General features: G+C 39.4%; 1 protein-coding gene and 1 pseudogene across 1 annotated transcript; one reads left to right on the forward strand and one right to left on the reverse strand.

Moving 5' to 3' along the window:
* Nucleotides 1-26: 26 nt before the first annotated feature.
* LOC136245632 (actin-related protein 2/3 complex subunit 3-like) lies at nt 27-18,151 on the reverse strand. Its single transcript, XM_066037136.1, has 7 exons — nt 18,015-18,151; nt 17,783-17,906; nt 9,316-9,395; nt 3,680-3,748; nt 2,470-2,596; nt 503-594; nt 27-261 (listed from the first exon to the last, which is right to left on the reverse strand). Exons 1-7 carry the CDS (start codon nt 18,018-18,020, stop codon nt 199-201), a joined length of 561 nt encoding a protein of 186 aa, XP_065893208.1. The 5' UTR covers nt 18,021-18,151; the 3' UTR covers nt 27-198.
* LOC136245631 (adiponectin receptor protein 2 pseudogene) lies at nt 18,112-19,539 on the forward strand (annotated as a pseudogene).
* The last annotated feature ends 1,911 nt before the right edge of the window (nt 19,540-21,450 follow it).

Raw genomic sequence — 21,450 nt, forward strand, 5'->3', positions numbered from 1 at the left:
CTATCCCATGATTCCATTTGAGTATGTTAAGAACACTTCATTGGTTCAACTGTAACCAATGAAAACATCTATATTTGAATTTAACAAAATGTTAAACAAATCAATTTTACTGGCAAACAACAACAAAAATGTCTAAATAATAATAAAATCTAATAATTGAGAGTATCACAATTTCACAAAGTCTCTTCTGAGCTCATTCTACTTGCCAGGTCCAGACAGGCTCTTGTCCATAAACTTCTTTTTGGTAAAGCAAATCCACCACTGCGAGTGAAGAAAAAAATCACATTACCATATAGACCACACATGGAACAAAAATTTAATGTTTAACACAAAAATGTGCGTAACTGTGTTGAAAGCTAAAGTACATTTTCAACATTACTTTACATACAACATATGTACATGTCTGGCTTTACTTTAGTATGCTTGCCCCCCCCCCCCCCCCCCCCCCCCACACACACACACACACACATGAACATAAGCGCACACACTACACACACTACACCTTGCTTGGTTGATCATCACTGCCATAAACTTTCTCCACCAACCTGAGGCTTGTCTCCTGTCGCAGTTGTGTAATGTATTGGCGCATTTGATCTGATGAAAATTAGATGATTCGGTCAACAAGTAAACAAATCATAAAATGATACAATGAAACCTCATTAATATGACCACTTAACAACATGGTCACTATAATGAGGTGGTCTTATTAATGAGGTCATGAAGTACACCTTAGCTATGTTAGGGGCCTACTTGACATGGTCACTATAATGAGGTGGTCTTATTAATGAGGTCATGAAGTACACCTTAGCTATGTTAGGGGCCTACTCGACATGGTCACTATAATGAGGTGGCCTTAATAACAATAGAGGGTGTCCACAAAAGCAAGGAACCAACTATCTATTCTAAACCATATTAGAAAACTGTCCTGATTTCTGTGGCAGATTAAAACAGCATTCCTTATTTGGGACTGATGGGTGTCTTGATTACAACACCGTCCACATTTATTTCAAGGTAAGTTGTGATTTAATAGTGTGTCCTAATGCACTAAAAGAGGCCACACTAATGTTAATCACTATTATGGTGATCCCGATCCAACCCAGTTCCACAAAACTGATTAAGCAATCCCAAACTAAAGGGACCAAAGTGAACATGCCCTGAACACTACAGACACAAATCCTGGGGCGGGAATCATACAATTACATTCTTCGCAGCATGTTGAAGTGGTTATTAAAAATGGCAGCAACTGTTTAACACACACTAGCACACAAAATAGACACGACAGAAAATTTTTCAGTACAACACAGTCACACAGGCTAGACATTAAAAAATGCAAAACTTCTACAGAAAACTTTGCTACAGGATTTGCTGATTACTACTGAAATTTTTTAAAGAAAATTTTCTCAAGGGAATAGTATAGATAGCTTGTCAAAGCTATTACACACAAAGGGCAATGAATTTCAAACACACCTGTTGCAAAGACAAGTATGATGCCACAGCAATATATAATATTTAGACTCTAATCAAGAAACCTGTTTAGGCCAACTTTTCTAACAGGTGCATCTTTTTTTTCCTTTTTTTTATTAAGACTTTACAGCACAAGTGCTGAAGGTCTGTAGGACACCTGGTCCTACAGCCTGTTTAAAGTTGTTACAGAAAGTGTGTTTGAAAAGGTGGAGAAAGGAGAAAACACCTGGCTTTATCCTACAGTTTGTAACACAATAAGAGTAAAAATCATCATACCCAGATGAAAACACGGGTCTTTACTATATCAAGAGTTCATAATAAAGTAGTGGGGGAGAATGTCTAACTGAAATACTTCCATGGAACACACTGTGTTAAGTTACACCTGAGTCTGTTCAAAGAATAAAGACTTGACTTTATCAGCACCAATTAACGCTAATAAACAGTTCTCTATCACCAGTACAGGTATTGATTTAATCAAAGAGAAACTTAACACAGTGTGTTTGTACAGGGTATATTGACAGTTGGACACTCCATTACTATATTATGAACTCTTGCTACAAGTGTCACCTTTCCACTAGTTCGAAAGCCATTCTAAAAGTTATGCTTATGTGTGTTGTGGACAACACAAGGTACTAGAAATAGTCATTAGAATTGGCATTCTTATTTCACCCTATTGGATTGATTAATTACCCCTTTAAATAGAAATCCTTTAATAATAAATTATCCCTTTAAAGACCATTGTATTATTTTTATTAAATTTCTATTGTCCGCCAGTTTACATATTTCAGCTTTGTTTGCAGGCAATGTTAAAGGCATGGGTAAACCCAAATTCCACAAAATCAGATATTTTAAAACACTGTATGTAACACTAAGTCACTTCTATCACTAAAGAAAAACACACATACATAAAAAAAAAGCCTGAGACTACACTGTAAACCAAACACACTACACCCCTAACACCAATATGCAAGCACACACTCCAATATAACCTTTTATAGATTGTACCTTGATCGCCTCGGCTACTAGGCTTGGCATAGAACTCATTGAGAGGGAAGCCAGAGTCACCAGGGATATCAAAACCACTAACAGCTAGTGTCTGTAGCTGCTTCTCTGCATCCCTCTTCTTGGGACCCTGTAAGGTAGACTGTATTCATGAAACACTCTCAATGAAAACGGAGATGGTTGAAGCAAAGTGTGTAGTTGAGTGTGTGTGCGTGCGTGCGTATGTGCGTGGTGTACACACGTGTTCTGTGTGTGTGTGTGTGTGGGTCTATGTGTACAGTCGTAGTGTCCATGTGCAAACATGTGTACATGCACACACAAACACACATACACACCAAATGTCACTGGCGTAATCAACTAACCACCATACACTATATACACAACACCAGACAATGGATTAACACAAAACAGACACCTCGACAGCTATAGGTCCAATGACTCATGAATTAACCATTGACAGGGTAAACCAATACTAGTAAAAACAGGATACACATCTCAATAGCAGAGTTATTCTACAGACACTCCAGCTCCCACTGGATAACACATGCACACCATTACACTTGTAACGCACACAACACACATGCTTCAATAGACAGAAAACACACAAAGACTTGTGACTTAACTGTGTAACAATGGATTCCACTTCAATTCACTCTACATGTACATTTTTAAAGCCAAGAGGTTCAGCAGACAAAATAGTGAATACTCTTACATTACATATACTGTAGTACCTACGAACTATATCTCTAAAAGAAAGGTAAAAAAACAAGCTTAATTAATTTATTATAACTCATATTTATTGAGATGCAATGGACATACAATCTGGTATCAGTTTCTCTACATAGTCCGTCATAACGACAACTACACTACAGCAATTCACACAGGCCTCCTGTCTCATGGTCATAAAGACAATGATATCTTGTACAGTACAAAATACAAAACCACAAGCAGAAAACATATTTGCCACATTAGTCAACTAGTGGGCTTCCCCCTAAGGACCAGCTGTGAATGTAATAAGAATACTGTGTGCCCATATAAAGGATGCACCTGTCTTTAAGTTTGTTCTGGAAAAAAAGATAATCTTTAAGACTATATTGAAGACAAATGCTCATCTATATGCACACACTAATATTATTATTTGGGTTAGAACACCACGCAGTACACACACACACACACACACACGCTAACACATAATACACACACACATATGTACCTTTTGCAGTTTCTTCAGACATTCACTAATGTACAGAGTCAAATAGATCAACACTCGATCTGCTGACCCCTAGCAACAAACCATGACAACGATTACTAACTTAGCAACACAACACTACACTAGCACAACAGCAACCAGGCTTCCCATAACCAGTAACAAAATGGCACAAATTAAGTTACAGCCAATAATACAATAGTTCACACACAATTCAGCCTCTTGTACTACACATCACAATAACAAGAATTGTTGACTGCTGATAGGAGGTAGAACAAGTGCCCATGGTCCTGCCTCACTGTTCTGTTGAGGTAACCAAGTAGGTAACTAAGTTATCATCTTGATAAACATGTTGTATGGATTGTTAGCTGCTTTGGCGGGAATACTGACTGGGTAATGTTGTTAGCATTGAAGCAGATAAACAAGTAATGTCTTCTTTAAAGGAAGGAACCATAGTACTGCAAGTACAAGGGCAAGTACAAGGGGCAAACGGATGAGGTGAAAGGTTATGAGCATATTTTGTATTTTGTGTTAATGTCCACACACAAAAGCAAAGCCTCTGGCTGCCCTAAACTTGGTCACATCTACCCAGGTGACTGGGAGACATCATACCTGAATGATACTAGTAAGAATCAGTACTGATAGGGGTAGGACTAGAACAAGATGTACTGTTAACTCCTATTTGAACCTCACCCTTTATTTGAGAAATGGACAGTTTGCATTTGTGACTGTATTAAGGTTCATAATACAACTGGAGAATCAAACCACAAATGTGCACGCACACACACAAGACACACTATAAGACACAGGTACTGAAGACAACAACTCAGAAAGCATGCGCACACACACACACACACACACAAATTCTAACAGCACTGAACATCACGTCCTATCACATGAAGACACCATGTAATACTTATACACACCACATCACAGACAATGATCTACACAGCATGGTAGCACACACCCTAACAATTAAGCCAGACTCTAGTCCAGCTTCATTCCAAGCTACATCCTTTGTAACATGGCTGTGATGTCTAGTAAGCCTTCAACAATACTTCCACTAACTACTAGCATGACATATAAGGTAGTTAGATAGGGGAATATTGGAGAAGGAACAATGTTTGTAATATTTCTATTATGCATAGTGGAGCCTGTTAAACAGTATGGACACCTGTATAACACTATACCTATAGAAAGTGACCTGGAAAATCAGGGCAGGGATTTCCAAGGTGTGTTTATATATTGTAACTAAGAAACTATGCAACAGATCACAGAGGAAAATTCACTAGTATAAACTCTTATTCTACTCATTAAACTGTTTCTATATATCTTTAGAGACAAGAACTATTACATATAGGTAACACACTAGTGCTTCGCTTATCTTCTAACTGTTAAATACTTCACAGGTGCTTCTTGCTCAATGTGGTTAACTGTTGTCAATGGCAACCAACAAAACCCTTTGGTCACTAAAGATCCTAATTATTTAATGATCACATCTCCCCCAATATGACCACAACATGACTATGAAAAGTAACCACAGAATTATGCTTTCCTGTACATTACTACGCAATTTATTTTGTGGGAAAATGAACACTTTTATATCAGCATTACATATTGGTTGGTCAGTTTAATCTTTTCTCTTCTGTTCAGTGTATAGTTTAAAAATTCAAAACAGCTCTAGCACCGGCAAACACACACAATTTAGCCAATATTATTTTAACACAGGATGAACACATCAATTACGCTGGGCTAGGTAGTAAAACACAAGTGTAACAAGCAGGAATTTGTTACCCATCACCCTGTATTTTGCAACTGAACACTTTCAAATGCACTTTCAATTAATCAGGTGATAATGTCCTGTGACTTACATGTACACGAATTCGGTGGCTGAGAATTTCTCACATGATGCAAACCTCTCCAAACACTGGCAGTACATATGATTGTACAATATTATTGTCACCAGAAACCTTATTGATGATTTATAAGCAAGATTCTTGTCTCAAAGATTAAAATTGAGGCCTAGTAGGTACTAAATAATTTTATTCTTACAAAGTAAAACGAAATTTATTAGATTACAAAAGTCTTGTATTTATAAACTTGGACCCTACAACTCCACTCACCAATGTACCAGAGATAATTACACAAAGATATATCATATACTGCCTTGAACTATGGTGGTCCAGATGTTTCCTTTTTCACCTTGACAGCTCAACAAGACTACATGAGACCAGTGTCTACATATAAGACCTGCAATGTATTCCTTACCACACCTCTAAATTGTACCCTCATTGATGTTTCCTTGACATATTCAAGGTCTACAAAACGTTTTTAACATCATTTATGACACCTCTAGGAAGTGTTGCAGAAATTATCACTACATTAGGTGCTCATTTCAGATCCAGCGTTAATCAAAACGTGGCATTTAATTATGCCATAACATCCTCTACCCCCAGTGACTAAATGGGACCAGTGACTAAATGGGACCAGTGACAGGACCAGCTGGAATTCGAGCAAATTGCGTTAGTCCAAACATCAACATTCGTAAACACATTTTGTCAGAAAACGATGTAAATATTACAACAAATATCTAGATATCAGCATACTTTGACTTGTGTACTCCAACAGTGACGTGCTCTCAAGCATTATGTTTATGACAGAGCATGCTTACTGCTTCAAGCTAATGTATGTTTCAAATTACACTACGGCTATTTTATCAATTGAATGCTTACAAAAAACAGATAATTGATTAAGCCCATTGAAATGACCAGACTGTGCTAAGTTATTTATGATTGCTTGGACAGATTCTCATTCACGGCTAGTCTTCAACATAAGCTGGTAAAAACAAATTGAACCTGAAAAATTTTAAAATGAAAGCAACATGTTAAGACAAACGCTAATCTGTATTGAGTATACCTACAGTTTGTAAAGGCTGAACAGCGTAATTTAGAGGTTAGAAACACGGCCATATAAAGCCATTGTTAAGAAGTATGACACACAGGAAAGACTATAACATAACAATCACATGCAAAGAATCGATCCTCACAACTTTTCAAACAAAAGCTTAAAACTACTCTACTCACATTAAGGCCGTATTACACTGTCACCCTTATAAATCAAGTCACCTAATTCCAAACTCAGTTTTTTGTCAGGAAACACAAGAGAGCAGCTTGTTGCTAACAAACATATAACCCATGTTATCAGCAGTGTTGTAGGTTCCCACGTTTACAAGTTACAAAGACAAGGTATTCATGAATACTTCCCATGTTCACAGCAACTCAACACTTGAAGTAACAGTGTTGCAAACAAGAGATAGATGGATATATCAGCTACACACAGGCTGTAGCTTATAAGATATGTCCACACCATATTACGTTGCCAATAAAACTCTATAGCATATCACTAACAGGATAATTTGCAGTAAACAACAAACGTATAATAATAGTATAGTTATTTTTACACCATATATGGTTGGCATAAAAAACTTACTACTGTGAAAACTACAAGTGCAGTCCAAATAAATGGAGAGACGATTACTCAAACCATTGCTATGACAATTAGTTGTATGTGCTAACGTACCAGCGGGTTATGTTGCAGTCCACAAAGCAACTAAAGTAGAATTTATATGATCATGAAATCAAGACACAGACAGTTTCTCTGTAGTTCTACGCATCTCTTTGATAACTATGGCAAAGTTACAAAATATAGAAGGCTTAGACAAAACATTGGTCACTCAAAAATTCAGTCTGTCAGAAGAAATTTTTGTGAGGTACACTATAGGCTTCAATTTGCAAAAAAATTAAACCTCACAAGTATAACGTGCTGTATGGTAATATACTGGGGCAGTGAACAGCATAACAAGCTCCGCTTAAATTAAAGCTGGTCTCAAATAAAAATTCTTTTTCAAAGAGTAGCTTACACAAACAGATGGATAATTTAATGAACAGCTTTGGAGACTTCGGAATATGCCAGTACACAGAGGCGGTCTTTTCACACAGGTTTATCCAGGCTTCACACCAGCAGCACATGAACAGATTCATGAAGACATACACGCCACCAATTGTAACACAATTAATATACAATGCTGCCTACTCAAATAACACCAGTCCAACAGCTGAGCAATTTGATCTAGTGTGTTACAAAGACAAACACACATATGGAGCATTCATAAATAAACACAATTACTTAACAACTCCTTGTAAGTAGTACGAGAAATAGAGACAGTCATCAAGCAAATAACTGTATTGCATCAGCACCATTACACCACCAATATCAAACTGCTACCAGATCAAGAACTATGTTTATGATTCCATTTAGATTGTACATTGCAAAGAAATGTCGAGATATGTCAAGCTCACATCAACATGCATAACTATTGTAATAGAAGCAGCTAACGTACAAGACTAAAGAAAGACGCATATTAAATTCTTTGGGACCCATCCTTAGCCAGTCACTTTAGGCCAAAGACAAGTAGCTGCATTGGGATGCCTGCTCAATTACCCAAATTGGAATGGTTGGATGGTTTGTAGAACCAGAATAGATGATTGTTTGAAACAACATGTAACTAAGAAAACAACCCAACATACTAAACACTGAAAACATTTTAAAGAAGTTACCACCCACACTGGAAAAGAATAGTAGAATTTTCTAATAGAACACACGGGCATGTACCCAACAGTGGAAAATAGTGGGAATATCACTTGAAAGGTACTTCATGTACATATTTTCTTAATAAGAATATAACAGTGGCCATATTGATTGGATAAAAGGCAAGGATCCCACATGCAGTTAAGGTGTAACTATATGACCTCATCATTAAGACCACTTCTATTGCCAGATGAAGCCAACTTTTTGGTTCCAAAGTCATTAAAAATCAAGTTTAAAAAGATTAGTCACACTCCATGGTACACACACAGGATTGCATTAAGATTTCATGTACCAGCTGTCCATTAGAGTACACACACAGGGTCAGTGAAGAGAAGATCGACTATACGACCTGAAAAGGTTCAAGAATATCTTGTAATGAAGAAAAAGTTACTATAACTAAAGTCCCCTACATAGGATACATAGGTCTACCTAAGTTTAAATAAGCAGACAACATCAAGCAATGTTCATATTAAGAAATAATAATTTCCTTCCATTGTCTGTAGTTAACACTGTTTAAGAAACACTGCTAGTACAGGCTTCTATCAGTCATGGGTACAACATGTATATATGGTGATCTTATGCCATGCTGCTGGTAAACATGAGAGCCACGTAGTCACTACTAAATATGGCAGCAGTTTTCATCTTGCTTGTTAGTGAACCATCAACTGGAAAAATACAGAACTGCAACATGGTGACAGTTAGTGTAACTACTTTATGTGGCAAACAGCAGGTGTGTTTTATTTGACTACAATATTTGTAATTTTAGTTGTCGTGATTGAGTTGTGGCTTGTGCCTGAGTTTGCATTATCATGGCACGTGTGCATAATACACACACTAAGCATACACAATACACACGTAACACACACACACACACACACACACACACACACACACACACACACACACACACACACATGTACACGCGCACACACACGCGTGCACACGCACACACATAGACAGACAAACACACACACACACACACACACACAACCGACCTTCACTTCATAACTTTTAAAGAAAACGTTAGCCTTAAAGAAGCCCATCGTCTCATCAATGATGTCATTATCATCACCAGCTACACAAGAATGGAGAACATCACACACACACAACACATACTATTAGACTACAGTACTAATGATGTGTAATGGCATATTACGAAGTCCCAAAAATTCTATTTTAGCTAATCAGAACATATTGAGTTATTGTTATTGTCTGGAGTTTTAGGTTCAAACTACTATACCCACAATCAACCATGTTCAGAGTAAATATCACAAGGAATTGTGTTTAGGAATCATAAGTAGGGAAACAAGGGAGGTCACCTACACCTGCAGATGGGACTCCAGAAAACATGGAACATGAAATAATGCAACGGAATAATTTTTCTTATTCTAAACATTTATCTAATTACATTTCGGAATGCTCGGATCACATATCAACGTGTTTGGCCTAATTTTCCTTATTTCAGCAAGTTTTCGTAGGATCAATAAAAACGGAAGTGACATCACCACAACTGCCATATATAAGTACTGCCATGTGCTCACACCAATCGGCCATTTTTCTTGCTTCAACCAGTCAGTAGTAGGATCGTCCTATCATGTCTTCAAGCGACTCTCCCTCTCAAGCACCGATGCCATCACAAATGAAGTCACTCCAGTGGGTCCAAGCGTGAATCATCGCAACTAGCATCCTTGCTAGAGTCCTTACGCGGAGAAATCAAAACAAGCCACTCTCAGCTGTACGACGAACTGGGAAGAATTACTTCAAGATTCGACACTATTGAAGACAAAGCCAAAGATTTGGCAGTGCAGGGGCAGAGACTCCCCACTGCGTCATCCCATGCCATGGAGCAGAGCCTCCCCCAGCCATCGCCCAGTACAGTGGGGCAGAGCCTCCCAGCCGCTACGACGCAACCCCAGGAGCAGAGCTCCTACAATAACCGGGACAGAGCCCCAGCAGGAATCCAACTACCTGGAGCCCCCCCATCCAGCCAGCATTGGGTCATCAGACTGGGGAGAAAGGGAAGACGAAGTTCCTGACTAGACAAAATAGTCTACTGGGAACCTAGTGATTCAGACTCGCCAGAGGGCGACCTTTGCAGAATATCATCCACCACTGCTAACATTGTCAAGGATGCCTTCTCCCACAAACTGCTGCCCAAGAAGAGGAAAAGCCTCAAAAGAAAGTAGCCCATCCCTGACACTCCACTTACAAAGGTCCCTAAGTTGGACCCCACTATCTAGTCGAGGATGACGCCAGCAGCAAAGACAGCTGACAAGGGCCTAGCAGGTCTACAGGGATACGTATTAGATGCTGTCACTCCCCTGAACATGCTGGAATCAGCCAGAGCAGGGACTCTTAACTCGAAAGAAGCAGCGGAGTCTGCCCAACAAGCTTTAAAACTCGTTGGCAATGCATCAGCTCACCTATCCTCTGAGAGACGTCACAGAGCCTCTCAATGTCTTAACAAAGAGCTATCCACCCTGGTGCAGGACGAATCTACCTTTAATGATGCCGTCCCCTTCCTATTTGGTTCCTCCTTCCAGCAAAGGATGAAAGATCACATGGAGGCACTGATATGAAGCTATCCGCTTCATATGCTCATGGAAAACGGTCTTTTCGGAGGAGCAACCCTCCACAGTCCCGGGGAGGTGGCAGCAGCAGCAGCAGCAGCAGGGGTCAGAGGAACCCCAAAAAAGACCGGTAAATGAACTCATATCTGTATGCTATTCCAATAAGAGTATGAATACTCAAGGAGTTTATCAAAGGATCATAAACGACACCCAGAGCAGGTGTCTAGGGCCCAATACCAAGGAAGTCAGGGTGATAAATGGACCAGTAGTGATCTTACAGGTGCCAGAGTGCACAGCCAACCAAAGGGTATCAGAGAACATACCACAAGCCTCAGATCTATCACCCACCAATCAACAGGTGTCAGAGATCACACCATTACACTCTCAGAAGATACAAATGTGTTCAGTGGCAGAGTCCACTCATTACTCTGTGTTGGGCCTTCCCATAGTGCACTTCTCCTTATAATTCTGGAGAATCCACCTTGGACCCAGCTTACTCAGAGAGATATAATCCAAATGGCAGAGACCATTTGTCAGTCCAGTCAGACATTTGCAGGCAGAATCAGCCTATTCTGTCTGAACTGGAAGGCCCTAACTCCGCAGACATGGGTGATTCAGACAGTGACGGAAGCTACCACATCCCCTCACGTCTGTCCCCAGCCAATACTCCCCTCCCCACAACCCTCACCTGTCCTCAGAGGACACTATAACATTGGAAAAGGATATACAGCCTTTCCTGCAGAAACAGGCCATCTATCAAAAGACCTGTCATCAACCTAAAGCATTTAAACAGACATGTGAAATCAGAGCATTTCAAGATGGAGGTCCTGCACACAGTCAAAGCTCTATTAAGGAGAGATGACTGGATGGTAAAGGTGGACCTGAAGGATGCATTCTTCGTGGTCCCAATAGCCTCCCAAATCTGACATCTCCTCTTCAAGATGGAGAAGAAGACATACCAGTTCAACTGTCTCCCTTTCGGCTTGTGCACAGCCCCGAGAGTATTCACGAAGATCAAGCCAGCCGTCGAGATGCTCAGATCACTGAGCATTCGACTAGTAATCCACATGGACAACATGCTTCTAATGGCAGACTCCAAGCAGAAACTAACGAAGCACGTCCAGTGCACTCTGTTCCTCCTCGAGAACCTAGGATTCATTATCAACAGCAAAAAGTCCATCTTGTAACCCATGAAGGAAATTGAGTTCCTGGGAATGATTGTAAGCTCCCTTTCAATGGACCTGAAATTTCCAGGAGAGAAAATCAGGAAAATCAGACTAGAAGCATGCCGCCTGTTACATTCAAAGCAACCATTAGCTCAACTACTCTCCCAGCTCCTAGGGAAACTAAATGTCACCTCACCAGCCCTGCAAATGGCTCCCTATTCTGTTGTTCACCCCAGGTCTGCCTAAAACAAGCTCTGTCAAACAATCTGTAGAATTATCAGGCAGCAGTCAGCTGTCCCCTCAAGCACTGGAGGACCTTCAGTGGTGGGAGCCCCACCTCTCCACTTGGAATGGAAGAAGCCTGATCACCCAGTCAACATCCTTGACAATAACATCGGAAGCATCCCTACAAGGCTGGGGGGCCACTTGCAATGGCAATCAGACCAGAGGTCCATGGTCCCCATCCAAACAGTCTCTCCTCATCAGCTGCCTGGAACTACTAGCAGCCACTTTGGTAGTTCAGACCTTTGCAAAAGAGAAGTCAGGCATTTCAATCCTCCTGCAAATCGACAACTCAACAGCAGTTGCTTACATCAACAGGAGGAGGGGAACAGCATCACTAAAGTTGTCCCAGCTAACAAAGGACCTGTGATTGTGGTGCATGGAGAGGAATATCCTCCTTCATGCTCAGCATCTACCGGGAGTTTTGAACACAATTGCAGACGAGGAGTCCAGAACCTGGTCAGACAGATCAGAGTGGAAATTCTCTCCAATCCTATTCCAGGAAATCAATCATCTGTTGGGACCTCTGTCCACAGACCTGTTTGCAAGCAGGCTATCATCTCAGCTCCCAATATTTGTGAGCTGGAAACCAGACGCACTAGCAGTGGCTACAGATGCCTTTACTCAGGATTGGAACACCCTTCCAGGGAAGCTGTATGCTAATCCACCCTGGGGTCTGATAGGCAGAGTCCTATCCCTAGTTCACTCCCAAGGAGTTCAGGAGCTAGTACTGGAAAGCCCAACCATGGTATCCCATGCTCCTCCAAATGCTGGCCAGAGCACCATTCCTCATCCCACAGTCTCCAGACACATTACAGCCAGTGTGTTGGAACAATCTACCAGACATTATCCCACAATTAGCCGTGCGGGTTATATCCGCCAACAATACGAAGGCAGCCAGTTTCTCAGACAGCTACAGACGTTGTCCTCTCATCATGGAGAGACAAATCTACAAAGTCATACAATTCCTGCTTTGGGAAATGGGGCTAGCTGGTGTGCTAAACAGAACAGAAATCCCTTTTCAGGCCCTATAAGTAATGTAACCAATTTCTTAGCAAGGCTACCAGCACAGCTTATTAAATTCCTATCTATCAGCTATCTCTTCAACTCGTGAGAAAGTTGATGGTATGCCCATTGGGCAAGCTGGCAATCACTCTGTGATCTGAGCCATTCAGGTCATTACATTTCGGAATGTTCAGATCACATACTGTATCAACGTGATGTTTGTAATTCTGGATTACATGAGGAATGTGAGGTGAATATATCAACGTCTCACCCATCCCTTACCCATTGATACAGTATGTTCAACCATATCACTTAGGAGCAGAGCCTTCTACATTGACAGGAGCAGAGTCTCCTTTGTTACTAGCATTACACCAATCAGCAAATCCACTTTATCTATAAAAATGGCCGACTGGTGTGAGCATGTGGCAGTACTTATACAGCAGTTGTGGTGACGTCACTTTCATTTTTGTTGATCCTACGAAAACTTGCTGAAATAAGGAAAACTAGGCCAAATACGTTAATATGTTCACCTCACATTCCTCATGTAATCCAGAATGGCTGGCAATCATTCTGTGATCTGAGCCATTCAGGTAAATATTACACCCTTTTATAGATAGGTTTATACACTGCTCACTTTGTAGGAACTCTGTCAAGTACCCAATCACGATGGTTGAATCCAAAGTGATGAGCTTTCAATAGAATGTGCACAAAACTATCCACTCTAGAACAATCTAACTAAGTTAAACTACTGTCTAATACAGTTTACTACACAATCGCTACAGAACTACAAGCTCTTTCTGCCATACTTGCTTACAATATAGTGGGCTTTAAAAAGAGCAAAGTACTATCACTCTAAAACCTACCCTAGAATATCTATACTTCCTTCTAATCTTCCTTAACTCACTTAATCATCCTCCTCCCAACATGTTCACAATAAATTCGAAGGTTAAATGCTAGTTTCATCTCCTGTCACTTAGTACAACACAATTCTAATAATTTTGGCACTTACAGTGTTGGGGGTAACGTGTTACTTATGTAACATGTTGCGTAATAATTATTACTTTTGTGGTAACCAAGTAATATAACAAAATATGCTATAAAAACAGGTAATATAACTCAAGTTACTTTACTTACAAATGTAACATGTTACCTAAGTAATATGGTTACTGTAGCGAATCTAATATATTACATAATATTATTACTACAAGTAACGGAGGTTACTAATCTCGTTATTTATCCACTGAGTAACGCCTAGCCACAACGAAGTAACAAAGCCTACTGAATGAAGTTTATTCACCAGCCTCTTACTTATAACCAAGATTTACACATTGTCCAACAACACAATCATGTCACGTGATAAGGCGGTAGTTTCACACGTGACAGCTTAAGGCTATGGACACAAAGTAATATAATATGCAATATTATTATAGTTACTTTATTTTATGGGTAATATGTAACTGTAACTAAATAGCTCAGTTGCAAGTAATATATAACTAGTTACTTTTTAAAAGTAATTTCCCAACACTGCTTACTCACAAGTGGCAGTTGCAAGTATGGCAGAAAGAACTTGTAGTTTTGTAGTAAACTGTATTAGACAGTAGTTTAGCTTAGCTTGATGGTTCTAGAGTGGATAGTTTTGTGCACATTCTATTAAAAGCTCATCACCTTGGATTCAGCCATCGTGATTGGGTACTTGACAGAGTTACTACAAAGTGAGCAGTGTATAAACTCTACAATTAATCCAGTCAAAACAGAAAACTCAGATGATTCTCGTTACACTTATATTATCACTGCCTATTTAAGCTACCTACAGTGTAGTGGACAGTTAAACTTAACAGGATCCTTAAGGGATAATTTAGTACTTGAAGTACATGCCACAGATGCTCACCATAGAAAAGCACAGTATTTCAAGTGACCATGAATTCTTATAGTAAGTAAAGTAAAACCTGTGGTGCCAATTTTTCATGTCCTCGTTTACTGTATCAGGGGTCAAATTTGTTTGCTTCAAACTGGTAAATACTGTATACTGAGTGGATCTTCATATTAGGGCTGAGCAATAGTATCGATAGTGCGATATAATCGCGATAGTAAATAGGGATATCACTATTGTGATAGTTATGATAAGCTCAGATCTGCAATAAAATGGTGTTAACAACCCTTCTATACTGTTTTACAGTTAGCTTTCTTACAAAGGAGTGGCCTGTAAACACTATACCAAAAGTCCATGTTCATCGGCCGCCCACACAGTTAATTAACAAATGTCCTGTGCATGCAAAATAACTTTCTATATGACTGCAAATCATAGCTATACAACTAAGACTTTGTAAAGAGCAAAGTGTTTCATAAACTATCGGGATAGTATTCACTATCGCGATATTTAATGAGTAACTATCGGGATAGTAAAATTTTTACTATCGCTCAGCACTACTTCATATGCCAAACATGCGCGCACACACACAGTTTCTGGCATACTTAAGTCTAAGCATTCATCAACAATTTTCCTACCACCTTAATTATCAGACTATCACTACAGTAATAGCATAAATAATTTACACAGCTGCAATATCATAAATAGACTTGGAGTTATAGTGCCAGACATTTGTAACAGCAAGAAATTCAATTTGTACAGCAGATGAATTAGAAACGCTAATCATAACTCACGACTGAAACAAGTTACGAGATGGGACCTGGCTCAGTCTGTTCACTATGAACTGGCAAATTCATCAAGGTATACTGTGTATCCTATATTCCTCCGTGTGCACAAAGAATTGAAGGCCATTTCAACAAAGAAATGATGACAGTAATCTCTTTTCTATCATATTGCAAATAAGTGCCCATAACTCGCGTGCCTTTGACTGTACAAACAGAATTTCTTACTCTCCATGAACAGGTGAATTTGATGGTGTATATATGTGACCATCGCAGCAAAAACCCGACTTGTTCATACAAGCATGCATATTGAGAAAATCTAAATTTTAAATTTTTTTTTGTAAAATTACGCATGCATGATACGTAAGTTTTTATCAGGCCATTACTCGGAGAAGGAAGACTCAAATCGATTAAAACTATACACCATCTTATTCGTCTGCTCATGGAGAATTCGAAAATCTTCATTTCATTTCTGTAGCCCCAACGGTATGCGTGTCACATGCATTTTTTTTTACAATGCGGTAAACATAAGCAAGATCGTTGTCATTTCTTCAACTAAACCGCCTTCATACCAATATGCATAGGGCTAACACTATACCTTGGCTGATTTGCTAATCCATGGTGAACATTTTAAGCCAAATTGCAACATTGTAAACTAATGCAAACGGAAGTTATGGCTGCGAATGTAAGCACCTGTAGTTTATTTCCAGTATAGTCGCTGTACAAATTGATTTATCTTGTTCCTCCTACCGTCTAGCACTATAATTCCAAAACTACTCACCACCAAAGGCTAAATTTTTGGTGATCCATTCATTGGATACTGCAGATAATGCTGAGAAAATTTTAAAAAATTGGAAGTCGTGCAAACAAGTTGGGTTTTTGCTGAGACGGTCACATATTTTATTGATTTTAGCTTTTTTTCCCTTGCTTTAACCAAAAGCAATTAAAACGTGCATAAAATTTTTATGTCGTACATGTTGTGTTTTTATAGCTACAGACAATTTAGCAAAAAAACGACCAGTTTAAGCTCAGCTGGGCCATTTGTTTGGTCTTTGAAAACTTTGACGACATCACTATGAACTGTGGCCGTTTAACCCATGTGCAATGTTGACATAGAGGAGGTGGAAATGAACTAGGCACAAGTAAAACGCATACTGTTATCACCCTGTAATATAGAGTGCATTAAAGGATACCAGTCACTTATCAATTTCACCTTCAACTCACACATCACAAAAGCCACAACCCTCTGTTCCCAACCTGCTACTTCTCCAATAGAGCGGTTTCAAGTGACGTCACAGGTTGCAGCATTAAATGCAAAAGCATGTGGATTTGTATTGGCAGAGTGCATATTTACTATAGAACCAAACAACTAAGGTAAGGTAAGGTAAGGTGAGGTAATCACTTACCAGTTAGTACTAACATACTAGAAGGATGGTGCAGCTTTTTTTTACTTTCTGATATAACATTTCATCCATGCATTTTCTAAATTTGTGGGAGGTTCTATGGAGACACTAAAATCCTGACTAGTTATACGTTATTGTCTTTCTAGTATTATAATGAATATGTTATCCATGCTTTTGTTGTGGCAGAACAATAGATCAAGAACACACTGTATTGGGTTTTAATCCCAATCTCTACCGAGTTTCACATACATTGAGTTAAACTATCCAGTTTCATTAACCTATGCTTAGAGTATTTTATCACATCACATTAAAGTTAATGGCAAAGTCCAACAGAGAAAATGGGTGCCCCAAATTATTAAAAGTCATACGGTATGGTGCTGCACTCACTCGCTTTAGGCGCCGGCCCTCGAAAGCTGGTCTTCACGGGCAGCAGAGCCATATTAGCGATACAACGGCCACCGATTTCCTTCCCGGTATCATCTTTCTCCGGGTTAAAAGAGGAGTGATACGCCTACAAGAGAAAACACCATTAATACCAGAGCTACATGCATAACATAATGTGAACACATAAAAAGACTTGCTACAACTTAATAACGAACGCTCTAGGCTGTTTACTCACCGGCATCTTTAATGGGCAGGTCAGAATTGGCTATTCACGTGATGAGTTACCTAGGTAGTCTCGGGCCCGCGCTAATCTGGGCCGGCTAAGCACAAGCACTATCACGTGCCATAATATCACGCCATATCTGCTTGATCAACAAGGGAAGGCTTGGTGAAATGTACACTAGCTGCTAGCTATTTAAAGGAGATTTTGTGACTTGTTGAAGATTTTTAAGTTACGAGTTGTGCAAAGATTGGAGTCCCTGGTGCGCTACTTCTTGATCATTTAATAGCTAAAGCCGGCGACTTCATGGATTTTGCATATCTAATTTTATCTTATATCAACTAGTAGAGAAGAAAAGAGACCATTATAATAAAAGGATTTGGGATGGGGGTTGCAAGAAAACGCATTGTAGAGAGGCCAGAGAGCAGGGATGCTGGAAGTGATGGTGACATCTATAATGACACTGCGTCCCTTCCTGTGAGGAGGAGCGATGGATTTGTGTTGGCAAAGCGAGAGAGATCTTCCAGTACATCAAGTATAGATTCCATGGATAGTACATTATCACAACTAATACCAGCCTGTGTGTGGAAGGTGGTATCATTTGACAGCCTTCCTGGTTGGCTGAAAGATAACGAATACCTCATCCATGGCCATCGACCCCCGATGCCATCTTTCAGCAAGTGTTTTGGCACTATGTTCCGCCTGCATACTGAGACTTGGAACATTTGGACACATCTGGTTGGAGCTGTAATGTTCTGTGTGCTAGCGTTGTGTGTCTATGTGTTCAGGATGAGCAAGATTGGTGAACTGCCTTGGGAGGAACAGCTGATAACTAGCGTGTTCTTTTTGGGTGCCATTGCTTGTCTGTGTTTCTCATTTCTCTTTCACACATTCAATAATCATTCCGAAGATGTGGCACGTTTGTTTTGTCGTCTTGACTACTCCGGCATCACAGCAAACATCACTTGTTCATGTATTCCTTGCTACTACTTCTCTTTCTACTGTGCAACGTTCTCCAGATATCTTCACATTGTAGTTCTCATTGTGCTGTGTGCGTTCTGCCTGGTGTTCTGTCTCCTCAAAAGATTTGCTACTCCAGAGTTCCGTGTTGTGCGTGCCGTCATGTTCATTTCATTTGGATTCTACAGTTTCATCCCAGGTCTGCAGATCGTAATTCAGTATGGCTTTAGTTATGCTGATACAGCCTATGCTTTGAGTGGCCTAATACAGATGGCATCTGTGTATGTGTCGGGTGCTGGCCTTTATGCAGCAAGGATCCCAGAACGATTCTTCCCTGGAAAGTTCGATATCTGGGCTAGCAGCCACCAGCTGTTTCACATCTGTGGTGTGATCGCAACCTGTATTCACTATGTTGTTATCAATGATATGGTTAGCCACCGACTGTCTATTGGACTGGATAATTGTGTAGTGTAAATTTTCCACATGCAGACAATTGTAAAATATTAACGACAAAATGAATTTTTGTAGTTACAAAACAATATAATTTAATATTATTATATATATATATGTATAGATTCAAGTTTGTTAACCATGTGAGTTACAAATGCAAAAAGAATTTGGTTGATAAACAAAGTACATAAGAAAACTCATCTCCGAGACAGGTGAGATGATGCAAAGGTATAATTGCTTTATTGACGTGAATGGTGGCCAATGAAATCCCATCCGACAATCCTCCAAATCTTGTGCACACTTCCGTCGTCCTTTTCACCATACCAATGTCCAAGTACTTAGCTTCTGATGGTGAACAATGGGCATGACCAAGTAGTGGTGTTTTGAAACAGACTGTATGCCTCTGACTCTGAAGCAAACATACTAGTCATTGTTATAGAGTAATTCAGTATCCTTCCCAGAGGCTATTTGACAAAACACACAAGTGTCGAGAGGTAGGGTCCCACATCCGATGTTGCTATCCCTACATGCAAATGATAAAAGAATAATCATTACTATTCTGTTGCTTCACACCAACACAGACAAGTATGAATGAAAATGTACAAAGGTTACTGTACCTCATGTAGACAAAATATAAAAACTAGTGTAATAAAACAATGACTAGTTATAACAATATACGACAGTATTACAGCATATATTATAGAAAAGTAGTAAAATTCCTACATTGGCATTCAAAGATATTACCACACAGCTACACTGTAATACTATCATTTCTCTTGTTTCACAGCAAAGATTATGATAATCGAGTGCGACTGTTCTATTAGAGTATGCCATTGTATTAGGGTGACTGCTTTATTAAAATATGTTGAACTCGCTGTTGATCTCAAGCAAGCACTACTCTAGTCAGCCAGGCACGGTTCTAGGAGGGTTTCTTTTTATCATAAAATCACTCAAAAATTGCTTCTCCAGCACCTTGAACACCTCTAAAAATAGTCATCACATTAGTTATTTAAACACCTAAAAACTTATTGACCTGCACAAGTACAGCAGCTCCACTTTGGAAACGTAAAATAGTCAGAATCACCCCTGTACTGGTCAACGTACTCTGTTTTTATGCAGCAAAAACCAACCAGCTATCTACTCCCTCTAATTGTGCTGTAACTTCAAATAATTTTGTGGTGCCTATATCGATGACTGTAAGGAAAGTGTCAATATAAATAAATAACACCTCAGTATGGTATCCTTTATGGAAAATTTTAAATTAATTTATTAAGGCTTTACAGCACAAGTGCTGAAGGTCTTTAGGACACTTGGTCCTACAGGGTGTTTAAAGTTGTTACAGAAAGTATGTTTGAAAAGGTGGAGGAAAAAAATCCATGACTGGACCTGGGCAGCCTTGAACCTGCAGCCATCCGATTAACGAGATGACGACAAGAAGTATTGAAGTTGAAAGGTAAAGGCAAGGCACAGAGAGTGGGTATTCTAAAGGCACATGCAATACTTGAGTTTACTGTTATGTAAAAAAAGAGGTTGTTCGATGTGTCATTTACCCTCTAAGCCTTTTGACTGATCTAAACTAGAGGAGACCATTGCAGTTTTGCAGGAACAGATATCAGAGTACTGCATTGTAAATAAGCGCCCATAAACTTGCATGCCTTTTGGTTGCACAAACAGAAATTCTCTCTCCATGAACAATGGTGCTTACATTTTAGCTTTCTTTCCTCGCTTACCAAAGCATTTAAAACATGCATAAAATTTTATGTGACACGTATTATTTTAATACATTTTTATAGCTACATAGAATTTTGCAAAATGACTGGATCAAAATGTTTTTGGACTACTATATACTACTTTGACAGCAGCTCTATGGAAGCAAATAACTGTGACCGTTTGAAATGTCTAGGATGGAAATGAATTTAGCACAAGTAAAATATGTAATGTTATTGCTAGTACGAGTCTACAAGAAACACATCACCTTGATATAGCATGTTTGTGACGATTTAATGACAGGATACCAGTAAATTATTAATTTCACCTTTAA

Source organism: Dysidea avara, chromosome 15 (genome assembly GCF_963678975.1).
Source record: "Dysidea avara chromosome 15, odDysAvar1.4, whole genome shotgun sequence".
In the NCBI taxonomy this organism is placed as follows: Eukaryota; Metazoa; Porifera; class Demospongiae; order Dictyoceratida; family Dysideidae; genus Dysidea; species Dysidea avara.